Consider the following 15,436-nt stretch of genomic DNA (forward strand, 5'->3'; position numbering starts at 1 on the left):
CTGTTCAATTGATCTTCAACGAGTTTAAGGGCTGGGGTGGGCAGTGCAGGGTACCCAGCAATGGGCTGTAGCAACAGACTCCAGCAGAGGATGAAAACCCACAGCCCCTCCGTCCCCTGGAAAAGAGATCAGGGCTGAGGGTTTGTGCATATCCTGAGACCCGCACAGAAAGATCTTCATTGCAGGGCTGGGAAAGCAAATCCAAAGCAAATTTGGGGAGATGCATTTTTCTCCTTTGGGCAAATATTCTTTGCTGCATGGCACTAGAAGTCCAGGAGATACTGGACGTTGTAGTTAAAAGCTCTTTACCTCCATGCTGGGAACTGGAGATGTGCTCTGCTGCGAGGGACCAGGGTACCTTTGTCTGCCACTCCCCAGCAGCTGTGTATGGGCACTACCTGGAAGCAAGCACACAGAAGGAAAAAGGAAAAAGCACTGGGAACTCTTTCAGCTCTGGAAAATATTCCCGTTTGAGACCAAGGCAAGTGTTCTTCCTCCATCAGGTGCTCCTGGTGTAACACAGGCCAGTCCTTTCTCACTTGCAAGTGACTTGACTGCCTAAACAAGATCTGAATTGAGAGAAGTTTAGCAACAATTCACATGTAAGTGGTACAAGATTACCTGCAGCAGGAACCCTAGCGGAGTTGTAATTCCCTGCCACAGTGTATTAATGATCCCTCTGCCAATGTAAGCGAATACTCGCAGAGAGCAGACGCTGAGAAGCAGCCGGAGCCGCGAAGCCCAGGTGTTGCAGGTCTGCAGCACGTTGCCTCGTGCACTGCAGGCTCGGGAATGACTGTTTTGGGAGCTGACTCTTCTTGCACCAGGGCTTTGGATCCGAGCCGTACCGCGGACACGGCCAGGCGTGGTTAACAACACCCGAGGTGGCTGAGTCCAACTCCCAGGGATGTCTCATAACAGCATCTGGGTTGTAGCAAGGGCTCATGAAGGACAACTGGGAGCATCTGGATACTCGGTTACCCTTTATCCACAGTAAGGGCAGAAACCCTTGGTTGGCATTACTTGCTTAAGTTCCGTCTTAGAAATACATTGTTTAACATGTTTTCTGAAAGCATCCAAATCCCCTGCCAGGTTTCAGCTCCCAGGCGGGGGGGGGGGGGATGGTTCTGACTCTATTTTCCCTAAAAATACTGGGTTTAGAACAGAAATGTCCCAGGGAAGTTTGTATCCCTGCACTACATGCCATTCCTCATCCAGGGAATGGCACACATCATCAGTATTACATTTACGGTAATAAATTTAAATAAATCCAACTGCTAGGATTGTCTGGAGAGCAGTAGCTCCTGCCCTGTGGAGCTGTGGTGGCATGTTACCTCCCTGCCCCACAGTCCTTCCCCTCCTTCAGCAAACCCCCTCCAGCCACCCCAAATTCCAGGACTACTCGCCCCATTCCGGTGAGCTGGCCCACCGGCCGGCACGCAGGAGCGTGCTGTAACCAGGCCCAACGTGCCACTGCAGGAGCAGGAGACCACGTCAAGTTAAACACTGCAGAGCTAAAATATGCTGTGAAGGAGTTAACTCCTCGTGAAATAAAGCTTTAGAGGAGCTGGCAACTAGAAGCGGAATACTTGATCTTTGTATTGCCCTGGTTCAACACACACACACCCATTTCTACTTCCTTGATGTCACTAAACCACCTCTGATCTTTCAGAGTTGAATGAGCATGTTTTCGCTGACGTACTTACCAACAACTAAATATAAAATGCAGGAACGGAGCCAAATGCCCTGGAAGAACTGCTTGGGTTTGTTTTCTCCCAGAATCGACAGCAGCGTAACGTCACAGTCAACATCTAGAAAGTTGTGCAATTTTCACTGGTGCTTTTAAACTGTTCAGGCCCCATGGTTTAGTGCTTTTAGAAGAGATATTGTTTATTTCTGTTGTTTAAGTCTTCCCAGCTAGCACTTTCCCCCTTTGCTCTGCTGCCTATGAAAGAGTCCCATGGATTCAGCACTGTATTCTCTATCCACACAGGCATGTGACACACAGGGTCCGTCTTTCATTTGGCTCTAGGTTTTCACCTGAAGCTTTAAACTTCTTCACAGGCAGCTTCAAAAGAAACCCCCTCCCTTACCCTCAGCATCAGCAACTTGTAAACATATATTATTTACCACATTCCCATGCTGCAGGGAACAAACACACACAAAGTTTTTCCACAAAACAGGCCTTTACATGTTAAAAAAACCCCAAAAACCCCCACCAAACGCCCACCAAAACCTCAAAAAACAAAGATCCAAGCGTGCTGAGCTGCCAGACTTTAAGCAACGCCAGCATTTATTTATATTTATTTAGCTCCGACCAGCTTTTCAAGGGCTGCCCTAGGGTCTTGCCCAGGTTGTACCACCACAATGTTTTCACCACATTGAAGTGCAGCTTCTCAGAGCTGTCCCCAACGCTGCAGCGCGGGGCAGCTCTGCAGGGAAAAGGAATTGACTCTCCCTGAGTCAGCGTCAACAAGTGAGCAGAGCCCGGCCTTTCCAGGCAGGACCGTTCTCAGGGGACGAACACATGGTGGCCAGTTCCCTGTGGTGGGAAAGGCAGGGGCAGGAAACAGAAGTTATAAATAGGGCTAAGCAAGAAAAAACAATTCCAGCTCATGGTAAATTAAGATTTTGAAATAGGTTTTTTTCTTACAAAAACACTACAGTCCAGTAACGTATGGGGTGATGCTGTGTCACACAGGGGCCGGCGGGCAGGGCTCTCCCACGGGATGCTCACAGCCAACAATAACATACACGGTCCAGCAAGTGGAGTTTTGGGAAATGTTTGGTGGAATTATGGTATTTGCCTCCTGAAAGTTTACACCTCTGTTGCTGAAGTTTCTGTAAGAGCGGAAGGACTGGACTAATTAACTCAGGACCTCTTCCAAATCCCAGATGCAGAGCTTAGCTCTTCATCCTAGAGTATTCTGATTCAGACAGAGCAGGGACTACAATTACCTCTCTTGCACCTGAAGGCAGGACCAATGCTCACAGCATCCTCCTCGTACTTTTTGCCATGTTTAGTGACTTTTTGCATAGTTACGTGGGCAAGAGAAGACTAAGCCATGTGCCATTCTGTTCAAGTAACAAACTGCAATGCAATCTTAATTAAAAATACCCAAATCTTATCACTGTATTCACACTTCATCTTTAAGTACCTCTCTTGTACAGCAACAAGCTTCCTGACTCTATTGATTAAAGAAACCCTAGAGTTTAAAATAATTCACAACCATCAGGTCTCAAAAACACCACCAGGAGCCCACACTCCATCCTCACCCTCGCACACAACCATGGACACCCCCGCTCCAGCGCGCTTTGCACTGAAGTGCCAAGTAATAAACATCTCCAACGGGCTGATCTTGCAAATACTGAAACATGGACAAAATTTAAGCATCCAACTGGATGGGAAGGGGTCTGCAATCAGCTCGTGACAGTTTCTAACCATTGCAGGAGGAGAGCATGGCCAGGTAATCAGGACATATGAACCTGCGATTGCAGCTCCCACCCAGAAACTAGCTTCAACTTTTCCAAATTCAGAGGCTCCAGGTATAGTTTTAGGCAGTGAAGCTTTTCTGTCCCAAGCTTCACCCTCTGTGAAAATGACACTTTTTCACCCAAAGATCAAGACTGGTAGAACCAAACACATTAAATACCTCGCTTAGATACCGCACTAACTGGAATTCTAAAGTACTGAAAACAGGGCACTAACAATTTCAAATCAATTTTATTTTCTTAAATTGGTGATGTACAATTTAAAGCCAAAAAAAGGTCACACAAAACACAAATAAAAAATGTTGACAAAGTATCAAGCATTACCTTATAAAGAACATCATCATACGCTCTCACAAACCTGAAGATACATGTTTATTAGACTGAGGTTTCTTCAAATCTATTAAAGACACTAGACACAAACGCTGCAACAGTAACAAAGCCGTGACAATAGCGGGTGGACTACACTAGCAACTTCAACAATGGTTGGGGGGTTGGTTTTTGGGGCGGTTTTGTTTTTTTGTTTTTTGCATACCATATTGTCTACAAAGCAATAAATATTTTTCACCAAAAAAGTTGGTTTCACGCTACATGCAGTTGGATAAAAAAAGAAAGTCACCAAAGTGATGGCAAAATAAATCACCTGTCTGATTTGTTGTTTTTTTTTTTTTTTTTTTTTTTTACCCCCATTTTTGGGGTTATTTTTGTGTGGGTTTTTTGTGTTTTTTTGTTTGTTTTTTTTTTTAATTCAAGCACAGTGGCTAAGTTTCAAGTATTGAGAGAAAACATATATATACACGTTTGTGTTTGTGTGTGTAACCATATACATACACACACACACACATCTCCTTGTATGTATATACACAAACACATACATATATATTGGTTGTAGGTCTGTAAACCACAATTTTTTGGAGCAATATATACTTGTGTACATTGAATGTGGACAATTTTGATACATTCAAGTAATGAAGTACAGCTGGAAGGTTAGTGCTGAGCTTGCCACACACACGGATCATTACACCTGCGGCAGACGCGGCTCCCGGGCTGTGCCTCTCCCTGGCAGGAGGCTCTTGGGGTACGCTCGGGGCTGCCGGGGGGTGCGGGGGGGTATTGCAGAGTCAGTCCTGGCTTAGTGCTTTCGTGCTGCCTCCAGGTGCACCACTCCCACCCGCAGCATAGCCCTTTGCAGAACTGGTAGAAGCCTTTCGGAAGCAGTCTGAGTCTCCTCGGCATTTCTGTCCACAGGCTGGGGGGATTGGTTGGTTGTTTCTGTCTTTTCTTTTGTTATTTTTTTCTTTTTTTCCCCAGGCACAAGCACAAACGGCCACAGAAGCAGCAGGCTATGAACATACGATGTAACAGTGGCCCAATGCTGAAGCATTTGTGAAAGCTACACTTAAAACTTCCCTGGTCGGGGTGACTGGAAATATTTTCAAATTTCTTTATTGGCATTTCTGCTCTGTGATCAGAATCAGCCATGTTGCCAAAGATGATGCCAGCTCCAAAGTCAATTAAGTTGCTCCTGAAACCCTTGTAAAGTATCACACTGAACGTGCCAATATTGAGAGAAAAAAAGCGATGAGGACTTAACCACCATGTGCAAAGTATTTTTAGATCCCCAAAAACAAAGCCTGAGGTTTCGAGTTGCTTTCAAAGATACTTTTCTGCCCAGCGCTAACAAAATACTGCCACGACTCTGATAAATTAAGACACACACGCGCACGCAGACAGACGGAAAGGCAGCCAGCTATCCTCTCACGCACATGCTCACAGCATCCGAAGCCTGAACCAGAACTCGAGCCACTCGCACCTCCGCAGTCTCATTTGGCTACAGAGTCTCCTTAAAAGAAATGCTGAACATAAAACTGAACACTACAGGATTTCTTTATAAAAAAAATGAAGCAGCAAATAAAACTTCTTAAAAAACACATTTTCAATTGTAAGTGTGTAGGATCTTAACGCCTGTTCTTGAGCTCTTAAAAAGCACGGAGCTTTATGTTGACTGTCCTTAAAAGAACATTTAAATAAAAAAACCCAAAACAAAACAAATCTTGGTACTGCCAGACTGCAAGTCAGCTTTGCCTGGTGTGGAGGAGGAACAGCACAGACTCTGCAGTGCTTTTTGCCTCACACTCACACGATACAGTACAGTTAAATACGTACAGTTACACACAAACCATACATATATATATCAATATATATTCACCCTTAGGAATATATATTAATATATGCACACACGTAGTGCAATAAAACAACCAGGAAGCAAGGAAAGGAATAAAAAGAACAGCATTCCTAACAGTCGTGATGTTCCTGGGTTGTTGTGTGATGCAAAGTCAACTTCTCAAAGTTCCCATAGTGTGTAAAGTGCTCCTTTGATTCACAAAGCTAGTGTTTTCAGTTTGGGGGTGGGGTGGGGGCTCCAGGAAAGGGGTTATCGAGCCAACAGCTGAAAGCAGGACAGTGCTAGTGCTTCCTCTTGGTAGATATGTACTGACAGGCCGAGCTGAACATCCAGGAGTCTTTCATGTTGATCCCGCTGAGCCTGGGGACCAAGGGAGGAACGGATTCATTTTGGCTTCTTACGAACACAGGAGCGTTACGCTTTCTGTCGTCCTCCTGTTTCCTGCGCAGTCGCTTTCCCTGTGTCGTTCGCCCATCCAGGCAGAGAGGCAGTCCGCACGGCAGCCACGGGAGATGCCAACTTCCCCAGCAGCAGCACGTCCTCGGCCTCGCTCGGTAAGTCTGTAGAGGTGGGAGCTACTTCAGCAATGCTCAGACAAAAGGGAGCTGGCTCCCTCCTCTCTGCCGTTCAGTAAGCACTCCAAGGCATAAACATGTAAGAGAAGGGACAAAGGAGAGAAAGGAGGGGAGCCTCGGGGTGCCAGGAAGCTTGAAGATGCCTGGCTCTCAGCTGGGATAGGGGAAAGTACACAAACTGGCCTTGATATCCAAATGACACCCTCCAACATTAACTGAAGCCAGCAGTTTCAGCACATCCATTGCCTGCAATGGACACAGCACTGGAACACCGTGTTCTTAAGCAAGAGGGATAGGCAGCAGTCTTATCCTTCAAAGTGCTGGGAAGAAGCACACTTGTATCCTTCATCCCCTCTGCCAAGGAGGGAAACGTTTTCACATCGGCTACGTCTTCACCCAGGCCTTTGGGCAGGGAAGTATTTGTGCTTGCTGCAGTCACACATCCCCACAAAGGAATCCGAGTCTGTGGAACAACTTCCCAAAATGTCAAAATACAAACCATTGAGCAGTTCATCCGCCAGGTCTCCTACTGCCAAAATCGTTTCCCATCACAGCAGCAGGCCGTTGGAAACAAAGTGATCAGCTGGGGAGAGGTGCGTGAAGAACAACAACACTGAAATCAGGCACAGAACCCCGACAGCAGAGCTGACAGCCTGCGCTCGATGCACAGTTTACCTGGGAGAGAAAAAAAACAACACAAGAAATCAACTTCTCATTTTCCTGACCATATAAAGACTAGCAAATCATGCTGGAGATTGAAAAAATAAGAAAGGTAGAACTTCAGCATATCTAAACAGTCCTTCAAGAATTGTTACCAGGTACTGATTTAGACTAGGTGAGGACCTGACCGCAAACACCACGCTGGGAAGGGACAGGTCGAAGGGTTGAATAATCGGAAACCCAACAACGAAAGCCGGGAGGCAGCAGTTCTGACAGAGGTATCAAGATGTTTTAAAGAACCAGCGTCTGCTGGGAACAATTTATTCACTTTTAGTTATTGGAGCAGCTTTTGCCAGCAGGCAAGATGACTCAAGGTCTCCAATGCAATTTGTCATGGCTTACAACTGAGAGACTGAGCCCAGCCCAGCAGCCAGTGCCAGATTCTCATTGTCTGAGCCCAAGACTCTCTCAAAAGCTAAATGTTTGGTGGAATTCATTCCTCTCACAGGAAGACTTGCTGTATTTATAGGTTCATCGTTTTACTTTTCAGAAATAAGTAATCATATACCTGAGATGGAAAATGAAATGCATACCCACTACAGCCTACTGGAGAACAGCTCAATCAGGAAGCTGGAACATATGGTAAAACAGGGAATACCAGGATATCAACTGGGAAAAGAAATCTATTAGATGCATTAAGTGTATCTCTGGACAAAAGATGTGATTTAGGTCTGGTAAGAAATGGTACCATAGAAACTACTTAGTACTCCCTGTTCACTTATCCCTCCAGTACAACACACCACCTGCCAATCTCTCTTTGCTCCCCTTCAGTGAGCCTCATGTCAACTGTGAAAGTTGGTGATAATTAACTGACTGATTGCCTGTGAGCCAGAAATCTCTTCTCTCATTACCTATCCGAGAGCTCTGCCTGCACGGACGACTATAGCAGCCTGGCAGCACTCTGGATGCTGGCCCAAGACAGGCATTCGGTAGCCAGTGGAGGGGAGAGACACGGTTTGCCAGCTGCGGCCTTTCCCTTCAGCCGTACTGACGCCGTCAGGGACCGCTGCGGACGGGCTGGTTTAGCTCCGAGGCCAAGCCAAGCTGCTCTAACAGATGATGGCTATTCCCCATCCCCTCTGCCTGCCTCCCGTAGAGAGAGATGACAGAGGCAATTAAACCCCAGCCATAAGGGCAGGGAAAGTCCACTCAGAGCAAGTGAGGTCAGTCCTCCTCAGTTTACATGTTAGCTGTGGAGGCTGCAGCAGCAGAGAGTAACACCCCTCCCAACAAAGGGAGAGCACGAGAGGTGACAGCTCGGAGCAGCAGAGGGGTCCATCTGTCCCTGGGAGAGGAAGCCAAACGATAGCAAGTAGGTAAGAGTTCAGCTTTCACTGCTACAGCAAGCGCTCGCTGATGAGAAAAATATTGGTCTGCTGCCTTCTCAGCCAGGCCTGGGGCTGGGGAACCAGACAGACGAGCAGTCCTGTTTCAGAAGACGTGTTGGAAGGAGCCCTCGCTGTGCTGATCAGCCATCTCTGCCCAACAGCCGCTGCCGTTCCGCATTCCCAAGTGCTCTGCACAGTCAGAGGGATGGTTCCGGCTGTAAACCAAACCCAGGCCCCTGCTGTTGCCAAACCACTTCCTTCAGCAAGTTCTTTCACACATCAAAAGCTCCAACAAAGCCCTGGCAATCGCTCTGCATGGGAAGCTCTCAAAATACGGCTCAGAACAGGGACCTGCATTTCTAACAGTTTTCCCACTGGGAAAGCAGGAGGCCAGGCTGCTATAACAAGCCAAGAGATCTCTGCTATGTCCACCAAGATGTAGCCAAAGGAAAGAAGGATGCTGGGTACTGAAATTTCTGATCCATGAAGCTAGAAAAACACATGTTCTAGTGGGAGAAAGAAAAAAAAAAAAAAAGGCACTGAACACTCACATTTATTGATGTTTTCTATGTCCCCCTGTTCAGTGATGATGTTCAGGAGCCCCTCCATCAGCAGCAGAGCCTTGTGGTACCTCTGTGCACAGTCCTCTCTGTGGTGGAACATCTCATCCAGGGCTGCAGACTGTACCTGCAGGCAACAACCCCGTGCCAAGAGGTTACTCCCAGACCAGACCCAGATTTCCCAGCATGGCCCCTCAGCTGCGTGAACACCTCCCTCGCCCAACATCCAGAGGCTGCACACAGCATCGTGAGTAAAGCCACCAGCAGGAACCATTAATGCCCGACACTCGCTCTGTGCCAACCCCCTTCCCAGGCACGGTATGGTTATTACCATTTGCACAGCATAGCTAAAGATGAGCTTCTCTGCGGTGATGCTGTTGATCCGATCCATGAGTTTCTGTTTATCCAGGAAGAACCTCTGGAGTCTCATGTTGAGGCAGTGGCAGGATGATACACTGGATTTATAAAGCTCATTCAGCTTCTTCACAACTAGAGTAAAGGAAAGAAATGCTTTAGGTGCTACTTCCAGTTCTCCCTGTGCCTCCCAATCTCCACGCACAGGACCCCACGTGAGTAACTTCAAGACAACAGGGTTTTATTAAAGCCAAAAGACTGGCTGGAAAGTACTTGCTGCACCCACAGGGGCTTTTTCCTTTCCTCTGTCACCTTCACCAGTTATAAGCCTGCGCGTGGCAACACCTACACATATGCCTAGTTCACCTGAGGCCAGGTCTATTTTTGTTTCCTTCAGCTGCCACAAGGCAGAGAGCAGCTTGCACCATGCAAGATGTCTCACGCACCACAGAAGCAACAGACATGTCAGATACAGAACTTCTGCTACTTGATGGGTGACGACGTGCCACGGAGAAGTACGTGACTTGCATGTGGTAGCTGCTGGAGCTGAGTGTGGATGAGCAGCACTGACTAAGCACGGGAATCTGTCTTGGGACTCTGCTGTCCCTGAAAGAAAAGACACTGATGCTTGTGGAAGGCCACCTCCTTTCCTTTACCATGGTAGCTCATAGAGGAAGGTTATGGAACAGAGAATCAGGAATCAAATATGATTCTGAGGGACTAAATAACAATCCAATGCAGCAAGCGACGCCACAGGCATGAGTCTCCCTAGCTGCACGGCATGATCTACACAAAGTACCGAATAAGAACTTCCACCAACATCTGATAAGTATTAACTGCAATGTGGACATTTGAAAATCCCCACGCTGCATGATTTGCTCCTGGGGGAGGCAAATTAACCCATACCATGAACCAGCCTCTCTCAGCTACAATGCAGAGGGGCAACCTTACATGACAGCCAGGCCTTGTGACTAAATCTAGTCTTCCCAGGCAGAGATAAGAGAGTGGAGAGCCAGAGAAGAGACTACCTCCAGGAAGAAAGGCTGCTGTGAACTCTTCAGCCGAGAAAAGGACAGAGGCACAAAAACATAACCCTGTCAGGGTCAGACTGTCAGATCACCCTTGCTCAGAAGGAATCTGAGAGGGAGTGAGAACCCCAAAGATCGTGGGTCACATGAGGAGGGTAAAATTAAAAACTCCATGAGAAAAGAGTCAAGGGACACTATTTAAAAACCAACACACAAGTACTGCAACATCCTCCTCCGTGGAATTCAATCAGAGTTCTGAGCTGTGCCGAAATTATCAGGAAAAAGGTGTTGGTGGGTAGGGACCCTGCCTGGCACACACTGCCCAAGGACACCCCAGGACAGTGTCCTGTCATGTTTCCCTGCTTTTTCCACATACATGGGACACAAGTACCTTGAAAACCCTCTTATCCTTACTGTGCCCTGAAAAACCTCAAGGGAGCAGTATTTTGTGGGGAGAGAAACAAGAAAAGACAGCCTTACCCAATTCCCACACACTGAAGGACAAATTACACTATGAATCTAGAAGTTGCAATCTGCCCTGAAAAGGAGTAATTTATTTGGGTTATGACAACTTTCCTGTTAGCCTGAACTCGTGGAAGATGTGTAGCTAAACCTGTGTATCTTGCTCCATACTGTCTGCTACAACTTACGTGTGTTCATTGTATTTAAATTCTAGGTTTTTTACACCCATCCCAAGGCAGCATGAATAATTTCAAAGACTAAACTCTTGAGGAGGGTGGCTGGTGGGTCAAGTACTTCAAAAAGCTCCCTCGGTAATATTACAATGGTAGTTTTAAAATTATTTTTTCTAATCACTGAATCACAGCCAGCTCACATCACAAACCAGCCAGTCAGATGTGAATGTAAGGCTGTAACACTAGCAAAGAAGTGACTCTGGCACTACCAGTATTTTACTTCCTGTGTTTCTGTTTCACTTGAAGAATCATCACTGCCAAGACAGGTGTCCATTTGCCAAGTAAGCACTTCCTAGGATATGCACTGTGTAATTAAGTTGGGCTTACATCAAGTACAAATAAGCACCTGAGATAGAGATGTACAAGGAATCAGATAAGATACATTCCCCTCTCACTAATCAGAAGATTCTCACAGGGGCATGAGCAAGAGCTTTGAGACATAGGGTCAGTGTGAAGACAGGAACATTCTCCTCAGTGTGAACAAAAAAAGACCTGTCTGTGCAAGGGGACAGTAAGAAATAAGCCCCTTGGCATACCGGTGGGGGTTGACACTCACTCATACCCTCTTAACACCTCCATTCCAGGAGAGTCCTTTGCGCCGTGTGCCCAGCAGCCCCTTACCTTGCTTGACGGTGGAGGAGAGGCACAGCTTGCCAGCTTTGATCTGCTCTATGGCCATCTGCAGCCCCGAGGACAGAAGCTCCGCTACTTTCAAGTACAGCACGAGCTGCTCTGCATAGCTGCAAAGAAAGCACATTGCAATGCAGAGAGGTTGATGGCACAGTGGTGCGTGTCCCGAAGGACTTCTGGTACCTCTGTGCAGGGTGGGAGGGAGTGACAGAAGCCTTGGGAGCTGGGCAGCTCTCTCCTCAGTCCTTACCTCCACTCCCGGCTGAGAAGGCTGATCTGGTCGGCCACCACGCTCTCCTGGAGCTGGTACTCAGATGTCACCGAACTGCTCATCTCGCTGGAGTTGCCTTTAAGGGCAGCAATTTCCATCACGTAGTGGACAAAGGCCAGCGTGAAGCGGAGGCTGCGCAGGATGTCAGTGTGCTCTTGCTGTTGAAGGGATGCCAAGGTGGGGGTTACAGAGGGAAAGCTGGCATGCCAGGGAGGGCTGCTCACCTAGAGCTGTGCCAGCGACTCATCCCAGCTTACACAAATCACATCAGGGCCCCAAACCCCCCTACACCTCTGCTTTGGGCGGGGACAGCCAAACTCAGCCCTGAGCCTGCACACCACACCAGTTCCTACTCCACAGTAACAGCAGCAAGTGACAGTCCCAGGCCAGAAATTTCCAGGCAGCTCCTGGAAAAGCTGGTGAGATTCGCTCCAAAATTACATGCCCCCTTCCCAAGGAGGATCCCAGCTCTGTGGGACTCTTTCAGAAGTCAGCCAGGAAGGGAGAGAAACCATCTGCACCATGGGCCTAGCTCTGGTCCCACCACAGCAATGCTGGTGCGAAACTGAAAGCGGGTGTGGATTTTATGAGAGTGACAACCTCCTAAGGCACAGAAAACTGCAAACACAGTGTATTCCACTCTACAGCCCAGCCCTCACTTAGTCCTTGGTCTTTATATCCTCCCAGTTCAGTGCAGTGAGCCCTGGATGAGGTCCTCTGGAGGGACAGCAAGGACAACCTTTTCTCTGCAACTCCTTGCTACTTAGTGAGTGGCATACACACTAAGTGCTATGTTCATTTCAAAGCAGTTTTTCCTCCACTATTACGGATCAAAGGGGATTATCTCATTTCTGGGAAGCTGCATTGCTTAACTCACTGAAAACATCTTTGGGAAGTTAGTATTTGTGGAAAAACGGAATGCTTGTGGGTCCTAGAAAATGAATTGCTGCCTGGATCAGATGCAACTCCGTTGTTCGTACTCCCTCTGTAGAGAAGTGGCTAACCTGCTTGATCTTCAAATATTCAGTGGTTTAGTTCTCAAAGGGGGCTGGTAAGGATGTTTCCTACACTAATTTATCAAAAAAAATGCTCAAGTTCCGCAAGCGTTTGTTTTTCATTCACTGGCTCAGGCACTTGGCTGCTAAGGCAGCTTTGACTATCTGAAATGTGAATCTCTCCTCCCACTGTCTTGCTACCTGGACAGTCCAGTAAGGTAAGGAAGTGTTATCTCCACCTTCCTCTACTTTAAAAGCAGAGGAGGAACTTGGAGATTAAGTAATTGCCAAGTCATATAAGAAGTTTGTGGCAGAGCAGGAGACTGCTGAGATCTTGTAGGTCTCAGCCTGGTGTCTCTAAGCAATGCAGTCTTTCCTCTCTGCTTATACAGTCAGCTTCTATTAATTACCCTGGCATTCCTGGCCTCGTTTGGCATCACAAGAGTCTTTCCTTCTGCAGCCATCTCTGTATTGTGTTTTTCAAGCACTGCAAAAGAAACTAAAACCTACCCTTCAATTTGCCTTGTCTGCACCTAAAGAAACTTTTACACAAGATGGAAGAACCATCTATCTGAATGCAACAGCTTTGCTCAAGATAAACAAGGGTGCTTAAACAGCAAGATTTCAGCGCCCTGAAAGTACTGGCAGAAATCAGAAAGCCTGCCAGGTTTGTGTTCTGGCCAACTCCACAGAGCACAAAGGGATCTTGAAACATGCTGTAAAGGTATTGTGACGTGCAAATGGGTTACTGTGCTCAGCAGAATTGATGACAGAACCTAAATGACTTATTACAGATGTAGAAGCTGAGCTCAGTGCCATTAACAAGATTAAGCTGATACTTCCTTAGGACACTTCTCTTCAGACCAGTGTCCAAAGTCCTGGCAGCTGGCAAGGTCCCACACTTCTGGGACCTAACACAGGTAGGATGCTCAGTTACAACTCACTACTATTGTGATCACATCAATGCTGCAAGTCCTGGCCCTGTGGCTCTGCAGGTAATTAAGCAAACGAATGCAATTCAATGAATAATTGACAAAAGAAATTGAGCTAAGTAACACCTGAAGTTGAAGAGCAAACCCACATCCTCAAAATAATGTATGTATATCTCTGCTGGTATCTAGCATTTTTAGCAACACCAGCCAAATTCAGATACAAAGAGCTTTCCTCAGTCCCAGACTGCCCAAGGAGGCATCACAAACAGAGCTGAAACCGTGACTGAACCTGCCTCCCACCTCTACTGCAAATGGGCAGCCTGACCTACATTTCAAATATATCTCAGCTACAAAAGCATTTGCTCTGCTTCAGCCTGCAGAGAAGGGGAGCCTGGCAGCCTTTCAGCTCGCCAATCTGGTTCAGCTGTTCTGGTGCAGAACATGGTGTCCCCCCACCCCCACCAGTAGCACAAGCGTCAGGTTTACATTTTTTCAGATCCTTTCAGCAGAGGCTGTATCACTGCCTGACTCCCCAAGTGCATGCAGCAGGCAGTCATTTGACACACTAAGCTACTCACGCTCTGAAGTCAGCTATTCCTCAAGTTGAGCATTTTAAAAGGGAAAAGGCCCTCAGTACCCAGGTCTTCTTCAGAAACCGTTAATATAGAATGCACCAGGTAACGGATGTTTCCAAGCTGCAATTTCAGCTTTGGAAGTGGTGAATTTTAACCCTGGTCATAGGCTCTCTCATGGATGAAACAGCTTGGTAGCAGGCTCAAAAGTCACCGTGCTAAACATGCCCTGGGCTTTGAGGACTGCAGTGGTCTCGCTCTCTTGAAACCAGTTTGCTCCATCTTTGGAAGCAACCCCTTGGCTGTAAACATGGAGTCATGTGACCTCTGGATTTGCTTTACTTTTATTCCCCCATCCTTTGACTCTAACAAATCCGTGTATATACCCACCTCCATAAGCGTCTCTTCAGGCAGCTCTGGTGCCTCAAACGTAACAGCACCTTCTAGGTTGGCGGTGATCGGATCAGCAAAAGCATATCGGAGACTTGAGGGGCCTTCCACAGCATCCCCACCAGCTCCCACTGCCAAGTGCCTGCCGGTGAATGAGCCTCCAGAACTGAGAGAGCTGGAAGACCCTACTGAGAAGAAAAATAGGCAAAGGAATTACCGAAGATATTAATAGAAGGCCAAGTACTCCTCGCCCAGAGGGGACAATCCTGTAGGATCCAGGATCTGATAGGAGCCAGCAACAGGTACTTCAGAGGAAGATGCGAGGACTCTTGATGCAGAATAACCACTCCCCAACATAAGCTCCTTAGCGACTCAGGTAGACCGGCCTACAAGCTCACGCAGATTTAATGCACTTTCCAGAATGTCTGTCCTTTATGATGACAATTCAGAAGTACTTTTTTTTCTTCCTTGTCTAAATCCTTTCTGAATCCTGCCACAATATTTTGGGCTGATTTTTATCGTACACCACCCACAGCCAAATTCCCCATCATGGATCAGCATGGTTTGAACCCTGGTTCCCCAGGTTTTACACTACCACTGAATGAGCACCTCTGGTAAGTGAGGTTTTTATCATGGTTTTAAAACATCAACCACTTACATGCAAACCAGGAGAGTTTTCCATTACATGCCCTGCACTTCTGCTTCCCCCTCT

The 15,436-nt window shown here is 47.1% G+C and overlaps 1 protein-coding gene across 6 annotated transcripts in view; it reads right to left on the reverse strand.

The window, feature by feature from the left end:
* Positions 1-3,705: 3,705 nt before the first annotated feature.
* The window catches only part of ULK1 (unc-51 like autophagy activating kinase 1), an 84,484-nt gene continuing 72,753 nt past the window's right edge, over positions 3,706-15,436 (reverse strand). For 4 of the 6 annotated variants that reach the window (XM_074887613.1, XM_074887610.1, XM_074887615.1 and 1 more), the window contains 6 exons: positions 14,725-14,912; positions 11,815-11,993; positions 11,556-11,674; positions 9,189-9,346; positions 8,849-8,984; positions 3,706-6,924 (listed from right to left, as the gene is read on the reverse strand). In XM_074887613.1, coding sequence (XP_074743714.1) covers positions 6,869-6,924; positions 8,849-8,984; positions 9,189-9,346; positions 11,556-11,674; positions 11,815-11,993; positions 14,725-14,912 — 836 coding nt within the window. In that variant the 3' untranslated portion in view covers positions 3,706-6,868. The remainder of the gene's footprint in view (positions 6,925-8,848; positions 8,985-9,188; positions 9,347-11,555; positions 11,675-11,814; positions 11,994-14,724; positions 14,913-15,436) is intronic. The other 2 variants (XM_074887614.1, XM_074887611.1) reach the window with 1 other exon arrangement.

This window comes from Strix uralensis, chromosome 17, assembly GCF_047716275.1.
Source record: "Strix uralensis isolate ZFMK-TIS-50842 chromosome 17, bStrUra1, whole genome shotgun sequence".
Lineage (NCBI taxonomy): Eukaryota > Metazoa > Chordata > Aves > Strigiformes > Strigidae > Strix > Strix uralensis.